We start from the raw sequence: 23,679 nt of genomic DNA on the forward strand, positions 1-23,679 counted from the left end.
GTTGTAGACAGGAGGTGCTCACTAAACCCTTGTCAGTGAGGTTCTGACTGTGGACCACGCTCTATCTTCTAGCCCTACCACTCTCTAGAGCCATGGAACACAAGTGAAACAAAGTAATGCAAATGGGCAGCAGGAAGACATTTCTGCACCATCGCCGATTTTGGGTTCCTCTCTTCCCTACTTCCTGCCCACACACTCATTAATCTCCTTTACATTAGGCCTTCCTGCCTCTCTCTTCTCTGTGGCATCCTATGTCCCTGCCAGGATAGTTCTGCAAACATACAGCTCCAATCATGTCGCATTCTTCAGAAAGTCCCCCAGTGGTGTGGGGCCAGAGCCACTCAGGGGGATGGGGGACGTTTCTTTCCACTCCTGACGCTTCCCCGATGTGGAAGGAGTGTGCTTATTTGTAATGCCCTAACTTGTCTCCCCCACCTCATCCTTTACCCTCTTGAGGGACAGAAGCTTATCTCATTAGTCAGCCTGGAGGGTGACACCAGCATGCCTCATCTGTCCACCCCCTCTGCCCTTCCTCTGGGGAGAAAAGGGTCTATGCCCTGCCCCTCCACGTCCTAAGACTTGCCTGGCTTCCCTGCCTTCCGTTGCTGGCCACTGGGAGGGATGTCTGTCTGTAATCCTGTATTAGGAAGTCTATCTGGCTCTCCTGCTAAGCTGTTTCCTCCCATGTAGCCTATTTTAGCTTTAAAAGTGAAGTCTTGGCTTTTGCCTACATCTTACTTTTTAGCACATTCAATGATTAGGGCTGAAAGACAGGTACTTTTTATTAGATGACTCTTCAAACTCCAGCAAACACTTTCCCATGTCTATGAAAATTAGCAGCATCCTTGGCCTGGCATTCAAGGTCTTCTACAGAAAAATCAGGTCTGGGTCAATGCTCTGGGCTTAGTTTCTCACTCCGCTATGCCCTGGACATGCTGCAGACCCTAGAAGAACCACCACACTGGACTCCCCTAGCATCCTGGACATGCTTTGTGTTTCCTTCTTCCGTACGCTGAGCTCTCTGCCCCCTCAGCTCCCCTGGCACCAAAGTTGTGCCCATTGTACAAGCCTAGCCCCTGTGCACGACCCCCCCACCCCGGGGCCTTTTCTGACCCTGAAGGGTCTGATTTCTCCCTTCACTGCCAGATTTCTTATCCTGTTTCTTCTGCCAGGAACCTCTTCTCCTCCTGCCCGCTTCCCCCTCCCTCTGCACCTGAGCAATCCAACTTGATGCCCTTATACCTCAGAAGCCCCCTCAGGATGCTCCCCCTAAGTGTTTCTATAGAATCTCACATACCACTAAACACCCTGAAGCAACATTCTCTGCTGACTTTTCTCCAGAAACCTATGAAGGAACACGGACGGGTAACACTTATTAATGTGCACATGACTAAAGAGAGCAGAACCTCCATTCCAGATGGTACCTTGGCTACATCCACATGGAGACCAAAAGTCAATGTCCACTGTGAGTAGAGGCCAAGCCAGGGAAAGGCACTGAAAGAATCCCTTTAACTGGAATTAGTGAAACCTTTCTGGAATGTTCTGATCCTCCAGGGAAGGCTCTCTTGACAAGGAGGTTATCCTATCAAGTGTCTAGCTTTTAACTAGTCAGTGAATTAAAGACATCTAATCATTAGTTCAATTTTTCTGAGGATAGTCGGAAGCTGACAGCCCTAGTCCCCAGATTCCACCAGGGAAAGAGGTGCATGCCCCAAGGCCACCCAGGATAAGTACCATGAGGAAAGGGTCTCAGTTCTCAGCTCTCCCCTGTCTAATAAGCGCAAATGCCAAAAAATGGTGCTCAGGCAACAGCAGGTTGTGGCTCAAATGACACGTCTGAATACTGAGGCCACTGCATTTTTCTCACTGGCTTGAAGCTTGGGAAGTCTGATATGCCTCTTTGAAGTCTGCTCAGTGTGTGGGGAATGTGTGGATTTTCTGGGGCCTCAGCAATATGGGGATAGATGAGACCCTCCAGGGCTCAAGTATCAAGAGCTTTCTCCACTCTGTAAACACTCCTGGGAAAATGAGGAAAGGCTAAAACTCTGTAATTTGTAACAGGAAGTGTTGAATCCATCTTGCTTCTAGGTTAGGCTAAAAAGAATAGGTCCCATGAATGATTCTTTGGGGACAATGAGGCAATCAACTTGGGCTGGAAGACTACTGATAGAGAATGCCCTAAGGAGGATTTCTCGCTGAGGGGAGGCCCCTGGCAGGCCCTGCAAGTACATAACTTCAGTACTTCCTCATTTCTCCAACCAAAATGCACTCTACAAAGCATTTTGTTCCTGTTCCCTTTTTCGTTTTCAGTCAGCACCACCAAAAACCTCGCACGTGTTGAGCCGACTTCATTCAAGGGGGCCTAGGGCAGACATGGGATTTGGTGACACAGTACCGATTTTGGTGAGCCATGTGGCCACAGCACCATAGATCTCGTCCAGGATGAGGATGACCACGAGGTTGATGATGACTGCTGTGGCTGTCACTGTCACCCGGACATTGGAGCGTGTAGCCTTGTTGAGAGACAGGGCTGCTGCAGTTGTTATGCGATACACGATGACCCCAAAGACGATGGAGAATGTCAGGGCAATCTGTTTGAGAGACAGGGAGAGTTACGGCTCAGCAGACAAGTACTGGGCAGCTATTATTTGGTCGGCCAACAGTCCTCTTCGCTACGTCAGGTACTATTAATCTGGAGTCCACCAGTAGGCAACAAGGGGGCGGCACACCTTCTAAACTCTCGTGCAAATTCTATGGAGGGTGCACTGTCCATGGAGACTGTCTTCCATTTATGAAATGCCAAATGGTCTCTAATACATACAAACCCCTAAGGATGAAAACACTGGACGCTGAGGTGCGTACAACACACGTGATGTTATTTCTTTCATTAGGGGGTTTCCAGTTGACCACAGAGGACAGCTGAACTCTTAGAGTGAATGATACCTGAGAGGTACTGCATGCTCTGTGAAGGGGCTGAGAGTACAGAGGAACAAGCAGATCAGGGGAATAATGGGATGTAAACTGGGCTCTCGGTGAAAGGAAACAGGGAGCCGTGGAAGGTGTCTGAGCTGAGAAGCGGTGAGTCAGCTTCATGAGGTGTGTGTGAGAAAGCTGCCCAAAGAAGAATAAAGAGAGATAAACCAGGCATGAGATTTGTAGACTCTTGGTCCTCAGGGTGAACAAAATATCACTGTAAGATTTCTCTGCCAGGTAACTGTAATAGAGGACTCGGATTTCTCCTTTGGTGCAGAAATCTCCGGCTGTTAGGCTGAAAGGAAAGCTTACCAGTCGCTTGACCTCCAAGGGCCCCCCATTTCCTCTTTCTAGAACCTAAGAATAATAACTCACTCTCCCAGACCAGGCCCTCTCCTCTCCCATCAGAGCCAGGGAGGACCATTTCCATGAAGCAGAAGGATGTCAGGGGAAGAAAGTGCCCTGCATAAGCTCTCAGGGCAGAGGAAGGAGATTGAACGTCTAGGTGTGTAACCTGCTCAGAGCAAAACTCTAATTTGCGTCAGTCAAGTGAAGTCTTCTTAGAATTCTTTCTGCACAGAAGGCTGTTCAGGTAGTATTTCCTCTGGGATCAGGGGATGGTGGGGGCAGGAGGGGGGTGGTTGGCGCTGGCTGGGGACAGCAAAGATTCCCTCTGAAAATACAAAGTATCCTGGACTACACGTTCCCTCCCTAGAAAGGAGGGGAGGAGAGAGGGGGTAGCGGGGGGGGGGGCGCTCTGGTTCAAGCAATGCTTTGCAAGCTGTGTATGACACCGGTGGGCGAATGGGGAATGGGTTCCAGATGTGTCAATGTATGAACGACTTCAGGCCTCTGGGGGGCACCTGGGGGTGCCGGAGCTGGGGGTGTGCTGGTGGCAGCCTCAGCTGTTTATCCCCGCACGTTGTACAAATATCAGCATTTGCCCTGTGGGCCACAGTGTGAAAAAGGAGGCCTCCCTAAGGCAGGCAGGATGGCAACGTTCTCTGGGTAGAGGGCGTGTGTGCGTGCATGTGCGCACGCACATGTGTGTATGTCAGGGTGGAGAAGAGGTTACATGGGAATGACACCGTGTGGGAGACCCTCATTAGAGGGAGTGGGAGCGGCAGAAGCCCCAGCCTCCAGGATGACGGAGGAATGGGCACCGTGTAAGTAGGAAAGGCTGGACATGACATCACCGCTCTCCAACAATGTAGACATTTTCACTTCCCGTTCCTCCGGGACTGTCACTGCCAGACAGTAAGGGCCTGGAAAACGTGGTGTGAGATTCTTTTCCCCCAAAATCACTTTTGCAGCAAAAGGCCAGTGATGGAAGTATTGATGAGGCGGGGGAGGCCAGGGCATCAAAGAGTGAGTGTGTGTGAGCGTTCTGGAGGATTCTGGGGGAATGACTGGGGGGAAAACAATGGCAAAAACATCCTTTGCTTTGGGTCCTGGAGGTGGGGCATGGAGGAATGAGGGGGAAGGAGATTGGCTTCTATTCTTCTCCAAGAGGCCCAGCTGCTAAACTGGGGAAGGAAGAAAATTCTTTATTGCTACCCGGAGTGTGATCCATGGACCTGGTGCATGGGCCAGGAGCTTGGTCAACATGCAGCATCTCCAGGACAGCTCCAGATCCAGTGGCTCAGGATCTGCACTTGAACAAGACTCCTATCCAAGTTCTAGAGGCACTGCTCTACTCACTTGTCCCAGCCTCCTGTCCTCCTGGGCCCTACCTCCAACACACCCCTCCCCAGCCCTCTGGTGCTGTTCTGTGCAATCCTAGATTCTCAGCTCCTGATTTTCCCTTCCACTACAGCAACCAGGTCTGAAGCTGTCCTTCAGTGTCCCTGCAGGCTCCTCAGGACTCCTCAAGCTAGATGAGCCTGGAGGACACCAGCCCAGTCCTGTGACCAGTTTGCAGATGAGGAAACAGGCATGAAAAGTGAAGTGATTTGCTCAAGGTCACAAGGCGTGGCCTACAACCCTAGCCTCTGGGATCCTGATGGGAGTTAAAGGATATTAGCATTCAGGGGTCATCCAGGTCCAGCCTCTAATTTCATATATAAGGAAACTGAGGCCCAAGAAGCAGCAATGTGATCGGTCCAGGGTCTGGACAGCTCCTGGCAAAGCTGGGATGCTAATGGCAGTGCCCTCTCGATTGCGTTATTCAGTACACATCTTCCTGAGCATTTATCCTTATAACAATCATGTAAAACATGCCTTTTGTGGATGCCATTTACTGACTGTCCAGGATCTGAACCCTGCTCTGTGGCTCCCACGTCTACAATCTCATCCTATCCTGATGTTAGAAAGTAGGTCCTCTAGTAGTACTAAATTCAGCACTGTTTTCACCACAGTGAAAACAGTGTTGATGTTGCTTAGTAAATTCAGGAAATATGTGCTGGGGATATTTCATGTTTATGAGCAGTCTCCCCCCAAATAGGCCAAAAGTGGGGACTTGTCTTGGACTGCATTCTGTGCCTCATGCCCTTTCACAGCGGTGCCTTACTGCAGAACCTACTTGGTAAAGATTTGCTGGTCCCTGGCTCTAGCACCCTAGCTCTCCAGAACATGGGAACATCACCATGGTCCCCATTGCTTTTGGTGTTCTGATCCCATAGCTTTACTTGTGGACACAGCCAAACTGCAACAGAACCCAGGCTATGGAGTCCAGAGTCCTATTTAATGCTATGAGAGACAGGAAGGAGAGACAGTCTGGTCCCCACGCTCCAGGTCTTACATCCACAATCACGGTGGAGAAAACCACTGCACACGTACAAGGATGAGCCTAATAGCAGGCGGACAGAGTACGGGCTCAGTTCATGAGCTTCATATGTGCCGAGCAGAGCACAGGGGGATTAGTCAGAGAAAATCCCACAGAAGTAGCTTTGGGACAGTTTCCTACGAGAAAGGTTTGGAGAGAAGAATACCAAAAAAAAAAAAAAAAAAAAAGAGCAAGTAGAAACAGATAAGTCAGAAGCAATCGTGGCTGAACCAGTGGGAGAAGAGCCAGTCTGAGGCAGGGCACATAATAGTAGCTCAATTTTAAAACACACACACACTATCGACTTTATCATTGACGTAATAGGTCATCTCTGGCAACTTAGTAATGATTAATTACCTTACTTTCTCATTCAGTCACTCATAAAATATGTCTTGAGTACCTTCTACATGCCAGTCACCATTCTAAGTGTCAGGGATATAGTAGTGAGCAGACTGCCCAGGAGTGTCTGCCCTCGTGGCACTGATCTTCTAGTGGGGAAAAAACAGACAACAAACTACTAAAATGCATCAAACAGAGAGTATATCTGATTAGGAAAGGCATGGGTGAGGAGGTGATATTTCAGGAAGGCCCTAAAGAGGGAAATCGGAGGGAAGGGCTGTCAGGCAGAGGGTGGCCAAAGGAGAATAAAAGGGGGAGGTGGGTGTGGAGAGGAGGAGGGCCATTCCTGTAGTACAAGGATGCTGGCTTCTACATCTCATGAGATGCAGGGCCTTAAGAGAGTTTTGAGCAGAGAAGTGACATGATTTGATCCAGATTTTAAAAAGATCAGTAAGCTGATGATTTTTTTTTTTTTTTAAGTAGGCTCTACACCCACCATGGGGTTTGAACTCACGATCCTAAGATCAAGAGTCGCATGCTCTATCAGCTGAGCCAGCAAACAACCTCAGCAGGCTGACTAATCTGGAGGGGCACAATTGGGACGCCACCACAATAAGGCAGGTGACGGAGGAGGGTTTCTGGGGGCTGGTCCCCAACACACAAGTGGAAGTAAATGACTGCCTTGGGCATGGAAGGAAAGCTCAGGCACCTAGCTCTAGAGCCAGGACACTGCTTCTGATAATCCCCTCCCACATAAAAAGAAAACAAAAGACCTTTAATTCAAAAAGGAAAAACACTGTTGTAGTTCAACACATTGGGTTGGAAAAGAAAGAGAAAATTCACCTTGTCCCACGCTGGCCTCTGTCAGAGCTGGGGAAGAGGAACACAGCAGCGGGGCACTGCCTTATTCTCAACCATCCCATGAAAAATACCCCCAGCTGATCTGGCAGACTGGCATCCCTGAAACCTTCCCCACAGCCGTGGTCCTGACCTCTCCTGCCAACGTTTAGTCACAGGGTGTGGAGGACAGAAGGACGTTCAGTACTCACATATGTTGCAGTATGTGCCTTTGGCTTTACCCTAATTCCATAACCAAACCCCACTTTTTTAGAAACATCACCCCGCCCCTTTATGTGCCACTCCACACCTTGTTCTAGGGCTGTGCCAAGCCCTTTTCTTTAGAAGACAGAGTTGGTTTTTTTTCAATGAAAAAAAAATAAGGAAAAGTTAGCATAAAATAAAAATTTTTAAAAATCTAATAGGTATAAGACTATGTAATTTATTGTCCAACCCATAATACTTTTGAAAGTAAGAAGGAGTGCTATTGATCTTTATTTCTGTCAACCCAAGCACGCCTGACTGTAAAGGGGTGATCTTTAAAGGGGTCCTTCCCTATTTCTACCACTCTCCTCCTAGCTCCTGTTCACGTAGTCCAGTTCTGGGGACTGGCTGATGACAGGTGGGGGACCCTAGGCATAGAGAGATGCAACAATTAGTTCTCGGTTCCAATATTGAAGCTCCCATTTGTATCGAGATGTGGAGTCAGTCGGGTGGGGTTGGGAAAAGGAAGATCAAAGATATAATTATATATTACTTCCAAACAACACAGAAAAAACTCCACACCAGTTAGGAGGTCTCCATGGAATTAAAAAAAAAAATTAGAACTTTGGGGAGATGCCCCACCATTGAGCCAGTTTTCAGTACCGGCAAACCTCAAGAGTGTTGCGGGTTTGGTTCTAGACCACCGCGATAAAGCAAGTTATTATGGTGAAGAAAGTCAAATGAATTGTTTGGTTTCCCAGTACATATAAAAGTTATGTTTGTACTATATTGTAATCTATTAAGTGTGCGGTAGCATTATGTCTAAAAAAAACCCATCATACATACTCTGATTAACAAATATTTTCCTGCTAAAAAGTGCTAACCATCTGAGCTTTCAGTCAGTTGTAATCACTGATCACAGATCACCGTAACAAATATAATAATAATGAAAAGGTTTGAAACAATGCAAGAATTGCCAAGCTATGACATAGAGACCAGAAGTGAACAAACGCTTTGGGAAAATGGTGCCAAGAGATTTGTTCAAAGCAGGCTGCCACAAACCTTCAACTATAAAAAATGTAACACCTGCAAAGTGCAATAAAGCACAATAAAACAAAGGTATGCCTTCGTTTGTCCGTGGTGGTGAGGTAACCTGTTTGTTGTTGACAGTGATGCTGATGATACCAGTTCCTCTCTCAGACAGTAGACAAGCTTCTATTTTCAGTGCTCTCCTTGCCTGACTGATCACTGGCATATGACATAATTGATTGCCCTCCCCTTGCAATACGTTCTTGGTTTCCACAACTCCCTACAATCCTTTGGCTGTTACTTTTAATCTTGTCTTTTGGATCCTCCTCATGCTCCCAAACTTGAACATGGCAGTGTCTTGGGACTCAACCCTTGGACTTTCCTCTATTGACCCTCAGCCTCCTGGTAATCTCATACAATTTCATGGCTGTAAATACCACCAGTACCATCTGATTAGGAGTCCTCTGAACTGCAAATTTATATCCATTATGAAGGCAACTTCAGAATTCCTCCCTATCCCAGTAAGGGATAACTCCAGCTTTTTTGATTGCTCAGGATAAGAACCTTAAAGTCATCGTGGACTTCCCTCTGTTTTGCATCCTATGATGAAATTCTTTTGGATTCACCTTTTCTCCAAGTATAAGCAGTGCCACTTGCATGGCTCTGATTCTTGGCTTTCTGTTTTTTCCACTGGTCTAATTATATCCTGGCAACAATGCCACACCATCGTATTTATTACTGTTTTATAATAAGTGTTCATTTGGTATATTCTTAGCCTTTGTCCTTCCATATAAATTGTCAGGGAGAAAATAAAAAGACCTAACACTGTTATGGTTCCATTAATGGCCACCCAACTTATATGCTATTATTACTGTGCACACTGTAATTCTACCTTATTTACTTTTATTTTAATGTTTATTTATTTTTCAGAAAGAAAGGCAGAGTGCAAGCTGGGGAGGGGCAGAGAGAGGGAGACACAGAATCTGAAGCAGGTTCCAGGCTCTGAGCTTTCAGCACAGAGCCTAATGTGGGGCTCGAACTCATGAACCATGAGATCATGACCTGAGCTGAAGTCAGACGCTTAACTGACTGAGCCACCCAGGCACCCCGATTCTACCTTATTTTTAACCCTATGAGACACCATCATTATTGTTTTCACAGCCAAGGTACGCATAGGCTTTCCCACATATTTACCACTTTGTTCTTCACTTCTTAAAACTATAATTCTCCATATGGGATCACATCTGAAGTACATTCTTAGGATGACCTTTAGTGAAAGATTCAGTTGGTGGCAAACCTCAGTTTTGTTTCACTATAAATATCTTTATCCTAATACTTCTATATTGTATTTCTCCTGGGTATAGAATTCTGGATTATCAAGTGTTTTCTTTTCAGCACAGGAAGACAGTATGTCAGTATATTCTGACTTCCAACTGCTATGTGAAATCAATGGCTAATTGGACAGTCTCTTCATTGAAGGTAATCTTGATTTCTGAACATATTTGAGATTTTTCTTGTGTCTTATATGTTCTATGATTTCATTATGATGAATGTAAATGTAGATTTCTTTTTATTTTTCCTGCTTGAATTTCATTGGGATTCTTCATTTATTTATTTATTTTATATATATAGAGAGAGACAGAGCACAAGTGGGGGAAGGGCAGAGAGAGAAGGAGACACAGAATCCAAAGCAGGCTCCAGGCTCGGAGTTGTCAGCACAGAGCCCGATGTGGGGCTCGAACTCACAAACCATGAGATCAAGACCTGAGCTGAAGTCAGACGCTTAACTGACTGAGCCACACTGGGATTCTTCAATCTCCAAATTGGAATTCTGTTAGCAGAATTAGCCAATTAGGTGACCGTCGGTTAGTGTATCTTGTTCATTACTATTCTCGCTCCTTTTGCAGTAATGCAATTAAATACATGTTAAATTTTCTCAGTCTGTTTCCAAATCTATTAATTTCTCTTTTGAATTCTCAATCTTTTGTCTCCCTATGCTGCATTATGGATAATTTTTTCTAACCTGTGCTGTAGTTCACAAATTATCTCTTCAGCTATGTCTTATTTGTTGTTAATCCCATCCATGGTGCATATATGTAATATTATGTTTATGTACATTTATATACTCCTGTTCATATTCATATCACATATGTTCATTATTAAATATTATATATTCATATTTATCAATATATATTCATTTCTAGAAGATTATTGGCTGCTTTTCAAATCTTTAGGTCATTTTTAAAATAGTTTCTTATTTTTGGCAGATATTTTCAAACTGGCTGTCTTAACCTGTGACCTTTAGTCTTTTCTGTCTATCCCCACTGGTTGTCTTTCAGAGTGCTTCAGCTTCTTGTGCAATTAATTGTTTTTAACTGTGTTCTCTTTTTGGTCCTGGAAAAATTCTTCTGGGGGATTTTTTGAGGACTGGTGTAAATATGCCTTCCTACAGAGAATCTGTGTTGGCTTCTGCCAGGCACCTGGAAGGGCTGCCTGTCCTGGACCAAGTTTACAGCCCGAGGTTCCCTGGGTCTCTCAAGTGACAAACTATGCTCTAAGTCCACAAGGGGGATCATCCATGACCACTTCTCAGAGACAAGGTTTTGTTCCTCTTTTCTCCCTGTTCTACTTAGAACCAGAGCAGTGTTCTCTACAGTCGCACGAGTCGGGAGGGGGTGGGTTTAGTTCTATTTCACATTTATTCTGAAAGTGTGGTTCCTTGTGGAGTTCCAGTTTAACTTGGTGAGAACTTCCTGTTAGCATCCCCACTTTGAGTGAGCCATATCCTCTGATTTCTATCCTCCTTGCCCCATAAAACCACCAAAACCAAAGCCCAAGTTTGTCTACATGGGAAAATGTCCTCAAAGTAAAAGCAGTATTAATGCCCAGGTATTTGTTTCTTGGTTCTCAGTTTCCCCTAGATGGATCCATATTAGGAACAGCCTGGTATTGGGGTACCTGGCTGGCTCAGTCAGTTAGGCGTCCAACTGGTTCAGGTCATGATCTCACAGTTCAAAAGTTCAAGCCCCACATAGGGCTCTGTGCTGACAGCTCAGGGCCTAGAGCCTGCTTCAGATTCTGTGTCTCAATATCTCTCTGCCCCTCCCCTGCTCACACACTCACTCTCTCTCTCTCAAAAAAAAAATAAATAAATAAACATTAAAAATTAAAAAACAAAGGAATCGCCTAGTATTCATTACTAACCTATCAGCCTCCCAAGCCTTTAGGAAGAATGAAAAAATACATTCATCCAGTATTTTTTGTTATTTTCAGCAAGATGGGGTGCTACTAATATCCTAACCTACCACTACTGGAGATAGAAGTCTATTTTACTTATCAATTTTCTTATTTATGTATGTATTTGCCATGTGTAAACTCCTTAAAGGAGGAATTATTTTATTTTCTACTCTGTCCCCAGTGCCTAAGAACAGTGTCAAGCACATAGATGGCACCCATTAAATATATTTTTAATAGTGTTTTATAAAGATTTTACTTTAAGTGATCTCTGCACCCAACGTGGGGCTCGAACTCACAACCCCAAGATCAAGAGTCGCACACTCCACCAACTGAGCCAGCCAGGTGCCTCCCCCACCTGCCCCGTTAAACATTTTTTGAATGAATGAATAAACTTGGAGATGACAATATGCATATTGTGGGAGGCTCTGAAATGCTAAACTAAACTTTGTATCATTCCTGTGTAACACCCTGCAACTTGCCACATATTCTTGAATAAATTCTATATGCCTTGCTCTTGTTAAGGTAACAGATGCAGACTTCTAAGTCTTGGCGAGGCACCCATCGCCTCTGTACTTCAGAGGATCTGTACATCAACTCTGTACTGCTCTGTGAAATGAGGAGCAGGAATAGGTGGTGCCTAGGATCCCTTCTCTTTTTCAATCTCTGAGATTAAGACATGGCTCCTGTCCCCAGTGATCACAGTGACCATAAAAATGGCAATAATAATCTCAGATCAGGGCCAGAGTTGCCAGAGTCACCAGAAAATAATTATGATTTCAGTCCCAGAATAAGCAATCCCTCCCCAACCCCACAACTAATGCTTAGAAATGCTTAGAAATGCTCTAAGGACCCAACTCTCCTTTGTAAAATGGAAGTTCCAGTCTTGAACACTAGAAGGAATGTACACAGAAAGGGGGGGCAGGTGTCTCAGTGACCCGAGCTGAGCCCTTCTGAGCTTCACCTTCCTGAGGTCTTCTTGCTCCACTCACATCCTGGCTCCCAAGAATGACCAGCTACCACTTTTCTGATCTGACTTGAGCCTGAATCACAGACCTATTCCTGATCTTTGCTGACATAGCTGAGACCATCTGGGTCTTCTGAAAAGGTTCTTCCAAACTCTAAGGGAGAACATAGGGAAGTAAACATGGCAAGGCTGAAGAATCAGGCTCGCGGAGCCAAAGCTGGCTGTCTTCCGTGGTTTCCAGGCTCTGTTCTCTTCCACAAACCATCAGGGAGAGCCAGCCAGCCCACAGCCCCAACAGGCTGCCACAATTCTGCAGCCATCTTACCTGGATTACTTCTTCCAAGGTCTTGGTCTGTCTCAATGCAGAAGGCACCACATCACAACCCACCCCCGGAAGTTCCAATTTCAAATACCTGGGCTCAAGGCTGGGAAGACAGAGCCCCCTTCTGTAGCCACCGAAGGCCACTGACCCCCATCCCAGGTCCAAGGGAATCACCTTTCCCTCTTCAGATGGCGGGTAGTGGCCTCGCTATCAGGTAAGATCTTCCCTGTTTAGACAGGACTGTGGCTTCATCTTTACTAGTCCTCGTTATCCCCACAGCATACTAGAATAACCCACCCATAGCATTTGCTCTACAGGATCTACATGCATAAGTTACAGGCAGGTGTTCCATCAAGGAAATTACCATGAACAAGATGGAGGCGAAGTTCATCAAGTAACCTGGGAAACGATCTTTCCAGGTCAGCTTATCTTCATCATCCTGTGGAAACAGGAGAGTACAATCAGAAGGCACAAACAGATATATCGATTTTCTTTCAAATTTGCACCAATTGGCATATCCTTAATCATTCATTACTCTAGATAGGTGTTTTCCTAGTCTCTGATAGCCACAACAGCCCTCCTAATTCTGTGATCTCTACATAGCCTGGAAAAACCAAGGCGAAATGAGGACAAGATTTGATCCTTGACTCAAACTGAGCTGACATTTTAGCTATCAGCTGTGTGATCTCAGACACAAGTCTTGACGTTTCTGACCCGCTATTTCTTCATCTGTAAAATGGGCACGGTCATGACACCCATTCTGCCTAATGCACAGGATGGTTTTATTTACTTTGTTTCATTTTAAAGAGAAATATGCGAATGTAATAAAGCAACGGACAGATGACAGACAGAACCCGACCCAAAGAGCAGCATCCCCCAATAGATCATTCTTTAAATAAAACATCAACCATTCACTGTAGATCCTAGTAAGTGTACAAATTACCCACAACTGCCGTTCTTCAAAGAACCTGCACGTGTGATCGTCTGTTTCCTCCGAAAGGACTATGTTCTGCCCCCGGTCACAAAAGCAAACATTTTGAGGCAGAGGTTGGGCTGATGCCTTGCAGTCAATCTGTCTGCGAACCCCACCTTTCCTTCTCAGACTGGGTCCAGTTCACCCAGGCCACTCTCCTGACCACAGTCATCCACCTCGGACAAACTCTGGGGGCCCGCATTGGCAGGGCGACGCCAGCAAGGTATGGATGTAAGACATCTCTACCAATTAGCTGCCACTTAACTTCTGCCCGGGCACTTGATTTCTCCAAGCTGCCGTTCTATAAAATTAGAATTGGTGCAGTGTCCTGCCTACTACCAAGGTTGTGGGGAAAACCCTCTAAAGCCACATTGGTGAAGATGCCCTGGAACAGCAAAGCGCTCCATGCTGGTGAGGCAGGAGTCCCCCTGCGTCTCTGCAATGTGTCTGAGTCAAACTCAGCAAGTGAACGGTCCAGGGCCTCCTGCTCTATTTTCTCTTCCCTCCTCCCTCTTATTTCAGAACACACCTGCTTTGACTCTAGCAACAGTGCCATCTAGCCTGTGAGAGCTTGTACTGTAGGCTAAGGGCCCTCCTGGCCTAAAAGACTTCTTTCTAAAGACAAGTGGGCGCCCACCGTGTGCAGACCTTGGTGCCAGGCGTGGTGGGAAGACAGAAGAAAGTAGATACGATCACTGCCCTGGGAGGCTCACAGTCAGATGACACAGAAGGGACACCCACACCAAAAAACTTCAGGAAGCACTTGCCATTTGGGAGAGAGGGTTATCTGAGGAGTGAGGCTGTGGGCAACTTGAAAAAGGAATGGTGTGTGTCTTCCTCACGGCACATTGAAACTGAGCACAGGGCTGAGCTGGCTCAATAAATGGGGGTGGAAGTGAGGGTTAGGGCAGAAGCCATTCAGTGATTAGCACAGTCATTCCCAGATGACATAAGTAAGTGACACTCATATTTCATAGATGGCATGATACAATCCAGGCTCTAGACACCGAGCCCAGCAGACTTTCCATCACACAGTGAGAACAGGTAACTAACTACCCGTCAGACCATTCTGAACAGGTGGGAGCTTGTAAACTTAACTCCTATTAGGACTGGAACAAGACCTGTTCATATTCTAAATTAGGCCAACATTAAGAGGCAGTTAGCATTCCTTTACTTTTCTCCTTCAGTGTCAATTCTTAGTTTTACTCACACCAGTGATATTTGAGATTTTGATGAGGAAAAGTGAGGATGAGTAAGATAGTAATATCACACCAAATTACCATGCATCTTAGATTGATTAGCCAGCCTGTGGCGAGGGCCAAGCGGCATGCACCCACACACAGAGGTAAGAACTCTCAGCACCTCCCTCCTCTTTTAACAATGGAGATGACAACACTTGTCCCACCTAAGTGGCAGAGGCATTGTGCAGATCAGGAGTGAATGCCTCATGAGAGCTTTGTAAGCTATAAGGCGGTGGCAGACAAAAGTAAGATCTCATCAGCTTTATGGTTATGTCAAAGGTATCAAAGGATTAGGAAGCACTTAGCTAATGTCCCCATTGTTAAGATACAAGGCTAGCTGTCTTCTGTGTTTGTTTCTTTGTCTCTGCTGTCTTGGGTCTTTGTCTCCGGGTTATGGCTCCTACTTCCAAGTCTCCAAATAGCAAACAGCTCAGCCGCAATATCACTTGAAACCAACAAAGTGCCCTTTGGAAATGGGAGCACTGACAGTGTAGCAGGTGAGAATACTATGTAAACAAAATCCTTCCGGAGCAGTTTTGAAAAGTGGCCAATCATCCCTGAGTTGTATTTTCATTTTTAATTAAGGTATAATTTACATAGAGCAAAATTCCCCTCATTAGTGTGCAGTTCCATGAGTTGTGATAAACATACACTGCTGTGTAGCCACAAGCACAATGAGGACAAGGAATAATTACAATTCACTCAATAACCCCCCCCAAACCCCAGGTCCCTTTGGAGTCCATCTCCCCGATCTCCAGCTCCTGGCATGACCTGCCATGTGTCCCTTTAATTTTTGCCTTTTCCAGAATGCCGTATAAGTAAACTAGAGAGTATGGAGCCTTTGGGCCTGACTTCCTTCACTCATCACATGGCAGCTGAGACTCATCCATGTGGCATTCCCAGGAGTCTGCTCCTTTTCATTGCTGAATAGTGTTTCATTGTATGGACGTGCCATGGTCCACCTACCCATCAGCAGCAGAGAGGTGTTTGGACTGTTTCCACCTTCTTATGATTATGAATAAAGTCATTGTAAGTACTGGTGTACTGGTTTTGGTGTGAGAATAGGTTCTCATTTCACTTAGGTAACTACCAAGTCATGGGCTTGCTAAGTCATAGGGTAAGTCTAGAAACGAGACTGAGAACAGTGATAACTGTATAAGACACCTTCTGTGAAGATGAAATGAGGTAACACATGGGAATTTGTATGGGTCCGTGCCTGGCACACAGCTAGAACCCAGTATTTGCTACCTAATATCATTACCATCATTATTATGGCTTCATCTACCATGGACCTTGGCCATGACTGGAACATATCAGGTTAAGTTTCCTTGTCAAAGTAGCAAAGGAACCCCAATTCACTTTGGGCAATACTTCCTATAGCTCAGACCCAGGGACGACTCTTCCTGTTCCAGAGCTACACAACCATCCTGTGTGGCCTCATTCTGCCATTTTGGTGCCACTCTGCCCTCACACATAGCTGCTCAACGTTCCCTCTGCTGAGTGAGTGCTCAAGAACTCTCAAAAACCTCTACTTTAGAAACACAGATCCCACCAACGTTACCATAGTCTCTCTTTTTAGTTCTGTCTCCAAAAATAGTTCCTTCTCCAGAACCCTTCATAGCCTGACCAGAGTAAGGCCAGCTTTTGAGTACATGTCCCTCCTTTCACTGAGCCTGAGCACCCCCCACCCCCAACTGGTCTTGGTCCCCACAGCCCCAGCACACACAGCCTCTTGGGCTGAGCCCAGTTCCTGCCCCTCAGCCCTGTGGACTTGCCCATGACTGATGCCCAGAGCCATCTAGAGACTCTAGAGATAAAGAAAGACTTTTAGGGACAGGGCCTCAATCGAGGAGGGAAGTCTTGGCAAAGGAGCATGAGGCAGTCACATGGCACAGCACCTAAGTCTACAGGCATGCCTGAAGCCCAGGGCTGAATGCAGTGTAATTTGTGGCTAAAATGGAAAACATTCTTTAATCCTCCCACTGCTTGGTTTACCCAGCAGACATAGAAAAACAGACTCTGGCTCCCTGTCTCCTGTCCTGAGGTCCAGCCTGCTTACTCTGCCCTCTTGGCTCCCCACACAGCTTGCTGCTTCATTTTCTCTTGTTTCTCAGCCTGCTGCCTTGGCCTTCCTGGGTTCCCATGCTGGGCTGAGATCTTCTCTCTCCCTGACCCTGGTGCCCACCGTTCCACTGTGTGCTCTGCCCAGATTCAGAATGGAGACAGCCCCTCCCTACTCACTCTCTCAAGGGAACACTCTTCTACACTGACCCCCTGGCAGGCCTCCTTGCCTGTAAAAGGAGGGAGTCTGGGCTGAAGCCAGTAGCCCCTCCACTAGTACTATATGTGAGGCCTTAAGATATAACCTCAGCTATAACATCACACAAAGGCCTTAAGCCGAATGACCATGGACTTAGAATATGTCTAAACCCTGTGCCAGACTCCAAGGCTGACCTGATCTGGGGTCTGGCTCCTCTCGAACTTCATTTCTTACCATTTAATCCTTGCTTACTCCATTTCAGCCCCTTGGTTTCCTTCTTGCTCACTGAACACCCCAGCCGGTTTCTACCCCAAGACTTTTGTCAGACTCCTCGCTGACCTCTTTACCCAGCTAGGCCCTCTGCTCACACTCCTGTTCTCAGTCCTAGCACCCCTCCCGCCATGAGGTCTGTCCCAACTCTCCAGTCCATCCCCTGGCCCTTTCCATTCTCGATCACATCTCTTCACTGTCTGAAGTTATCTTGCTTGTTTATCTCCTCTCTGTCTCCCTCAGGAAAACGGAAGCTCCACGAGGACAGGCGGTTTCTGTGTCTAGTTCTGCACCGGATCTCCGGAGCTGTGGTCAGCCTGGCCCATGGAGTTCACGTGCAAGTAGGACTCAGTGGGTGAATATCAGCTTGCAAACAACAGCCTAGCTCATTCTGGTAGCGCTCTGTGCTCGCAAGGTTGGGACCAAGTATTTAATCTTGGAGTGCGACAAATTTAGTGCCACATTAAGAGGAGCCCACAAAACAATGCTGTGCCACTGCCTCGAGTTACACACCAGTGCCAAGACCTAAGGGGGAAATGCAAATGGTTCATGGTGACCTTTCAACATTTAAAAAAAACAGCCAAGCACGTGTCCCACGGGCACGTGCCACTGAGGACAGCTTTTCTCACGCTAAACAATACAGGGAAGAGTTTTAGCCTGTGACTGATAACCAGAGGTGTTCTGACCCATCTTCCTGCCTCCAGGCTAGGAGGCCACAAGCCATCCTGTGCTCATCAGGAAGATCTCTGTGACAGAGACCCTGCAGCCACACTTAGCTCCTCCTGGTTGTATCTTGTCCCTTTGGGTCACATATTATATCTTACTGTACCCTACAAGCCTCTAGCTTCAGTTTGGACCCTTTCCTGATGTTCCAGCCCACAGAAGACAGAACCGATCTGTAGAACATTTGCTTACAAACTGGAAGTTCTTCATGAAATCCCCCCTTATTCTTGCTTTCTTCAGGCTCCATACTCATCATTCTTATTTTTTTCTACCAAACACATATGGCTCTGCATTCCCGTCTGTATCTACTCCCTCTGTACCATGATGGCCCTATAGGTGGGTATCCACAGCTCACAGTGCTGGGGTGGGCAGAGGGCTGGGAAGTAGGTCCTGAGCCTTAGAAACTGGACAGGAGAGGGTTGGGGGCTCATCCCCCAGCAGATAGATGCTCAGGGCAAAGAGAAGATGGGTGGCGCTGCTATGCAGGGGTGAGGTTGGAATGGGACACCCACGGTGATGTCACTGGCTCCCACATTAGCTAATCATCACAACCACTTGGGGAGCGTTTGAAACTACACCAGTTCCTGGCCAGGCCCCAGATCTACTTAATCAGAATCTAAGGGGTGAAAGAATCAGTTTTTGAAAATGCTTCATGGGTGACGCTGTAGATCAGCCCAATTTGGGAACTACTCTTCAAGACTCACCCCTCCCTTGCTGTTTTGCTCCAGGGCCCATATTCCTGTGGCTTGCCCCACTGTGAACAGTCTCGGAGAGGAGCTCACAGCGTGGAAGCAAGCTTGGAGACAATTCCCTCATAAGAAGAGTGTCCACACAGAATGTGTCATGTCAGCTGCCCTGCTGGCCCAGACAACTTGCCAACTGGCTCCCATCCACACCCTCCCCGCCCACCCGCAGGCTGACTGCAGAGATGGAGCAGGCACCCATCACACTCGAGTGTGGGGATAAATTTCAGATCTATTGTGCTGTGTTGGCAAGAACCCGGAGGAGAACGCACGCTCTAGGCATCAGCCATGCTTGGAAGGCCAGTAGCTGAGGCCTGGTGTGGTTTGCAAACCATTTGTTGCAAATGTCAGAGAAGACTTAGCAGCTGATTACCTGGCTTCATTTGCAAAGTTTACCTTGCATTTTTGTGAACTTATTGAGCTTTAAAATTCCCCACTAGATGCAGAGCAGCTTAATAGACACCATATTAGGGGATGGTCCCTGCCCTCCATTCAAAAGCAGAGGTGACAGGCTTCTCAGCATGGGGGAAAAAAATGACATTCGGAACTGTGTTGGTAACTTTTATTTAAAGACTGCACCCTTGGGGCGCCTGGGTGGCGCAGTCGGTTAAGCGTCCGACTTCAGCCAGGTCACGATCTCGCGGTCCGTGAGTTCGAGCCCCGCGTCAGGCTCTGGGCTGATGGCTCAGAGCCTGGAGCCTGTTTCCGATTCTGTGTCTCCCTCTCTCTCTGCCCCTCCCCCGTTCATGCTCTGTCTCTCTCTGTCCCAAAAATAAACGTTGAAAAAAAAAAATTAAAGACTGCGCCCTTTGAAAGATTTCAGGTGCAAATGAGTAAATAATGAACTTTACTCTTCTGAGTAAGGGCACTTTGTTCATGGTTTTAGTAACAACATCAGTAAATTCTGGCCTCGAGCCAGGGACAGGGGTGTTACTCTCACACCACAGTTAGACTGTTAGATTGCATACATTTAAACTGGTGCTTGTAACTAGGTCTGCATGAGAAACAATTGTTCAGGAACTTGCAACAACAGTACACTGGCAAAAAGACACTGTAATTAACTCTCACTGTGGAATTTAGTGACACTGAACTTGAGCCTGCAATGTTTGTTTGTTGGTTTGGTTTCAGATTTTGTTAACTAGTAGACAACAGTGGTTAGTTGCTACTCCTCTTCATTAAAAACAGAGGTCAGAGCAAATGGAAAGGAACCCCAGCAAGGAAAATTGGGTAAGACACCCAGAAGCACTTCCTAGATCTTCCTCAAACCTGGGGGCCCCAGTCAAGGAAGGTGTCTTCCATTATGCTTCAGGAGAACAGTAATCTCCAACCCTGGCCCTGGCACCTCCTGTAGACACACCCAGAGCCACTAAAACACATCCTGTTCTGAAATTAAAAAGTGAAATAATCCATACAAGGGATGTCTCCCTCCATATGGACTGTGGGTAAGGTGAGAGCCTGCCCCAGCCATGCATGCTTTTTCTTTGGGTTCGGTGCCCTCCATGACCAGGAGTTGGCTCTGTCCTGTTAGGCTGAGGATATCCTGGACAGAGCCACAGGACCATAACAGAAGGCAGTGTCCTTGGCATGCCTCACTAGGCTCTGGCACAGACAGGGGAGTGAAGCAAATGACAGGAAGAAAATCTAGAAAGGGGAGGAAATGGAGGAGGAAGGGAGAGGATTGTTGCTCGTGGTTGAATGCACAGGTGGTCTCTGCCCAGCTTCCTCTGTTGCTAGTAATACCACAGGGCCCAGGACGGGGCTCTGCCCACAGAGGGCTACTGGGTGGACTAAGTGTGTGAAGATCCCAGCACAGGAGGGCAATTGGAGCTTCTGCACTGACTGCCACCAGGCCATGTGGTGAGGAAGGGAAGGACCTGGGGCCTGCTGCTATCAGCAGACCCCCTGTACTGCTGCACCTCCCGCTCTCGTCTCACCCATATAGAGACCTTGTCATCAGCCCCTCTAGCTCCCAGTCAGTACTGAGTTCAAAGGATTTGCTTTTGACACTCAAGAAAGGTTATGACACATTAATAGGCTGGTGGGGTCAGGCCTCTCAGATGCCACTGGTGCAGTAGCCCTAGCTGCCAGACTATTGAGAGGAGGTACTAACGAGTCCTTTTACAATCATTGAGTGAGCATCTACTTTGTGCAGAGACTGTGCTGTGCTCTAAGAGTCTCAATGTCATTACAGAGACAGATGGGTAAACACTTACAGTGCAGTGGAGTAGTCGCTGGGATGTGGCCATGCCCAGGATGCCATGGAAGCATGGGGGAAGTGCTCCTAACTTTTATGTCTTCGGAAAGACTCGGGAAAATGCATGAATGAGTGCTTGTATACATATGTGTGCATACACGCACATGCACACATATATACAATCAAGTTTTGTGGTCTGGGAGCGCCCCAGAATAGTAACTCTGCTTAACTAAGGTAGTGGTCCAAGACTGACTGTTCTATCCATCCATCCATCCATCCATCCGCCCACCCATCTACCCACCACTCATCTATCCATCCATCTATCCATCCACCCACCTACCCCACCCATCCATCCATCTACTCACTCACCCATCCATCCATCTGCCACTCATCCATGTATCCACCCATCTATCTCTCCACCCGCCCACCCTTCTATCCACCCACTCACTCATCCACCCATCCATCCACTCACTCATCCATCCATTCACCCAGCCATCCATCCTTTGCTGTGTGCTTACCATCGATCCACCTATCTACCCATCCATTCATCCACTCACCCATCCACCCACCCACTCATCCATCCATCCACCCACTCACCCGTCCACCCATCCACCAACTCACTCATCTATCCATCCATCCACCCACCCACCTATCCACCTACCCTCCCATCCATTCACCCACCCACCCACCATCCTTTACTGTGTGCTTACTATGTTACAAGCATTTTTCAGGATTCTTTATATATCTGATCTCATTTATTCCTCACAATAAATTTATGAGATAGGAATTATTAGACCTATTTTACACCGGAGAAAATTAGGACCCAAGAAGATTACTTACTTGATCAGGGTCATGCTAGCACATTCGTAAGTCGCTGAGCTGGAATTTTAATCTAGATGTGAATGATTCCAAGTCAGTGTTCTTTTTTATCGTTCCTGCGTTCCATACACTGTGTCCTTCAGAACACTGGATGTTCCACATGCACAACCGCTCTCTCTTTTAGGAAATGTAATAGGCCAATGAATACCAGAGGCTCTGAGAAGACCTGAAGTATCTCCACCTAAGCCAGCATTCCCAGACCCAGCTGACCATGAAACTTCTTTGGCGGCCAACTACCAATCCCATGGCTTTTTGACAAAAGTTGCTTTATACCCTTTCTGATCTAGGATTACAACCCAGGACTTCTGCCCCCACCCTCCACCCCCCAGGCAAGGTATTTTTTTTCTTCAGCCAGCAAATAATGATTTGACCTTATGCCAATCAACAACCCATCCCTTGCATCTTGAAGATGTTTTTCTCCAACGGGCCTTCCACCTCTATTCTCTCCCCTGAGCTGCATGGCTTTTCCACGAAACACAGAGGGTAAACGACCTCATGGAAATGAGGGGTTTGATCTGCAAATGTGGGCTGCACATACACTGGAACCTTCTCAACCTGTCTCCTGGCTCTGGGTCTCAAACTGTGACTGGCCCGGGGCAAGCACCCATCTTCCTGGTTATTCTAGCCTCATACCTTCCACTGCAGGTACTACTGTTAGGCTGGCAGGATAATGACCTCGCTTTCAATGCTCGGCCTCTCAATTGCCAACTTCAGCATTAGAGAGATCTATCTGTACTTAAGTGTCTCTTTCCATCCTGCTCATAGTTCTCTTCCTGAAAAAGAGACAGACTGGCAGGACCAAGCCAGACATGCATGCTCCATGCCCAGAAGAGATTTAACTCACTGCCTCAGAAAGAGAGACTGGGCCCTGCCTCTCCCCACCTGCATCCAAGAACCAGAAGCCAAGGCTGACACAGTGTTGTGTCCACCTGGGGGAAGCCCCTCCACTCTGCACCCTGCCCCACATCCCTGTTCTGCCACCTCTGACCCAGAGAGTCAACACACGTCACCTCCCTGCACTCCAGGCCCTGACTCACCGCATTGTTGGGCAATGACTGCCCAGAAATCTGCAGCCTCAGCTGCTCCAACCAGGCTCCCTGCTCTGTACCACAGGGTACAGCCACCTCCCTATATCACAGGCTAAGGGTTTTGTTTTGTTTTTTTTTCCAATGAGCTCAAGTCACCCCATCTCAGTCTCCCGGGAGTTGGCTCCCAGGTCATGCACAGGGCATCCCTTTACTTAGGGAACAAAATGCACAGCTTCACATAAGAGCCTGCCCTCTTCTGACCTTTCCGCCACTCACTCCTCCATCTCCAGACCCTGGCAAAGGGCAGCCAGGGTTCTCTGGGATCCTGCATGAGCTAGATCAGAATTTATGGAGGATGCATTATGTTTTGATTTTTTTCTGATATAACAGTGAGGACTGAGGCCGAGGAGGGAAGAGAAATCTACCTCCTTGAAAATGGCAAGTAACCTGGAAGGAAGCCCCCAGGCAACAGATGCCTGATAGAAACAAGGAGTCTCCTCCATCACTCTTGCTTTCTTGCCCTTATTTCCATCCATTTCACTACATCTTCAACAAATACTTCTGGGAAAGAAGGAGGGAAAACAAAAGTGAAGGAAAGAGAGTTTCAAATTACTCCTGTTGACTTCTCTCTCTCCTTTTTTTCCTTTTCTTTTTTGAGAGAGATAGAGAGTATGCCCATGTAAGCAGGGAAGGGGGGCA

General features: G+C 47.0%; 1 protein-coding gene across 4 annotated transcripts in view; it reads right to left on the minus strand.

The window, feature by feature from the left end:
• ANO2 (anoctamin 2) overlaps positions 1–23,679 on the minus strand; it is a 339,542-nt gene that overhangs the window by 59,920 nt on the left and 255,943 nt on the right. For all 4 annotated transcript variants that reach the window (XM_043564318.1, XM_043564316.1, XM_043564317.1 and 1 more), the window contains 2 exons: positions 13,034–13,108; positions 2,396–2,591 (listed from right to left, as the gene is read on the minus strand). In XM_043564318.1, coding sequence (XP_043420253.1) covers positions 2,396–2,591; positions 13,034–13,108 — 271 coding nt within the window. The remainder of the gene's footprint in view (positions 1–2,395; positions 2,592–13,033; positions 13,109–23,679) is intronic.

This window comes from Prionailurus bengalensis, chromosome B4 (assembly GCF_016509475.1).
Source record: "Prionailurus bengalensis isolate Pbe53 chromosome B4, Fcat_Pben_1.1_paternal_pri, whole genome shotgun sequence".
Classification (NCBI taxonomy): Eukaryota; Metazoa; Chordata; class Mammalia; order Carnivora; family Felidae; genus Prionailurus; species Prionailurus bengalensis.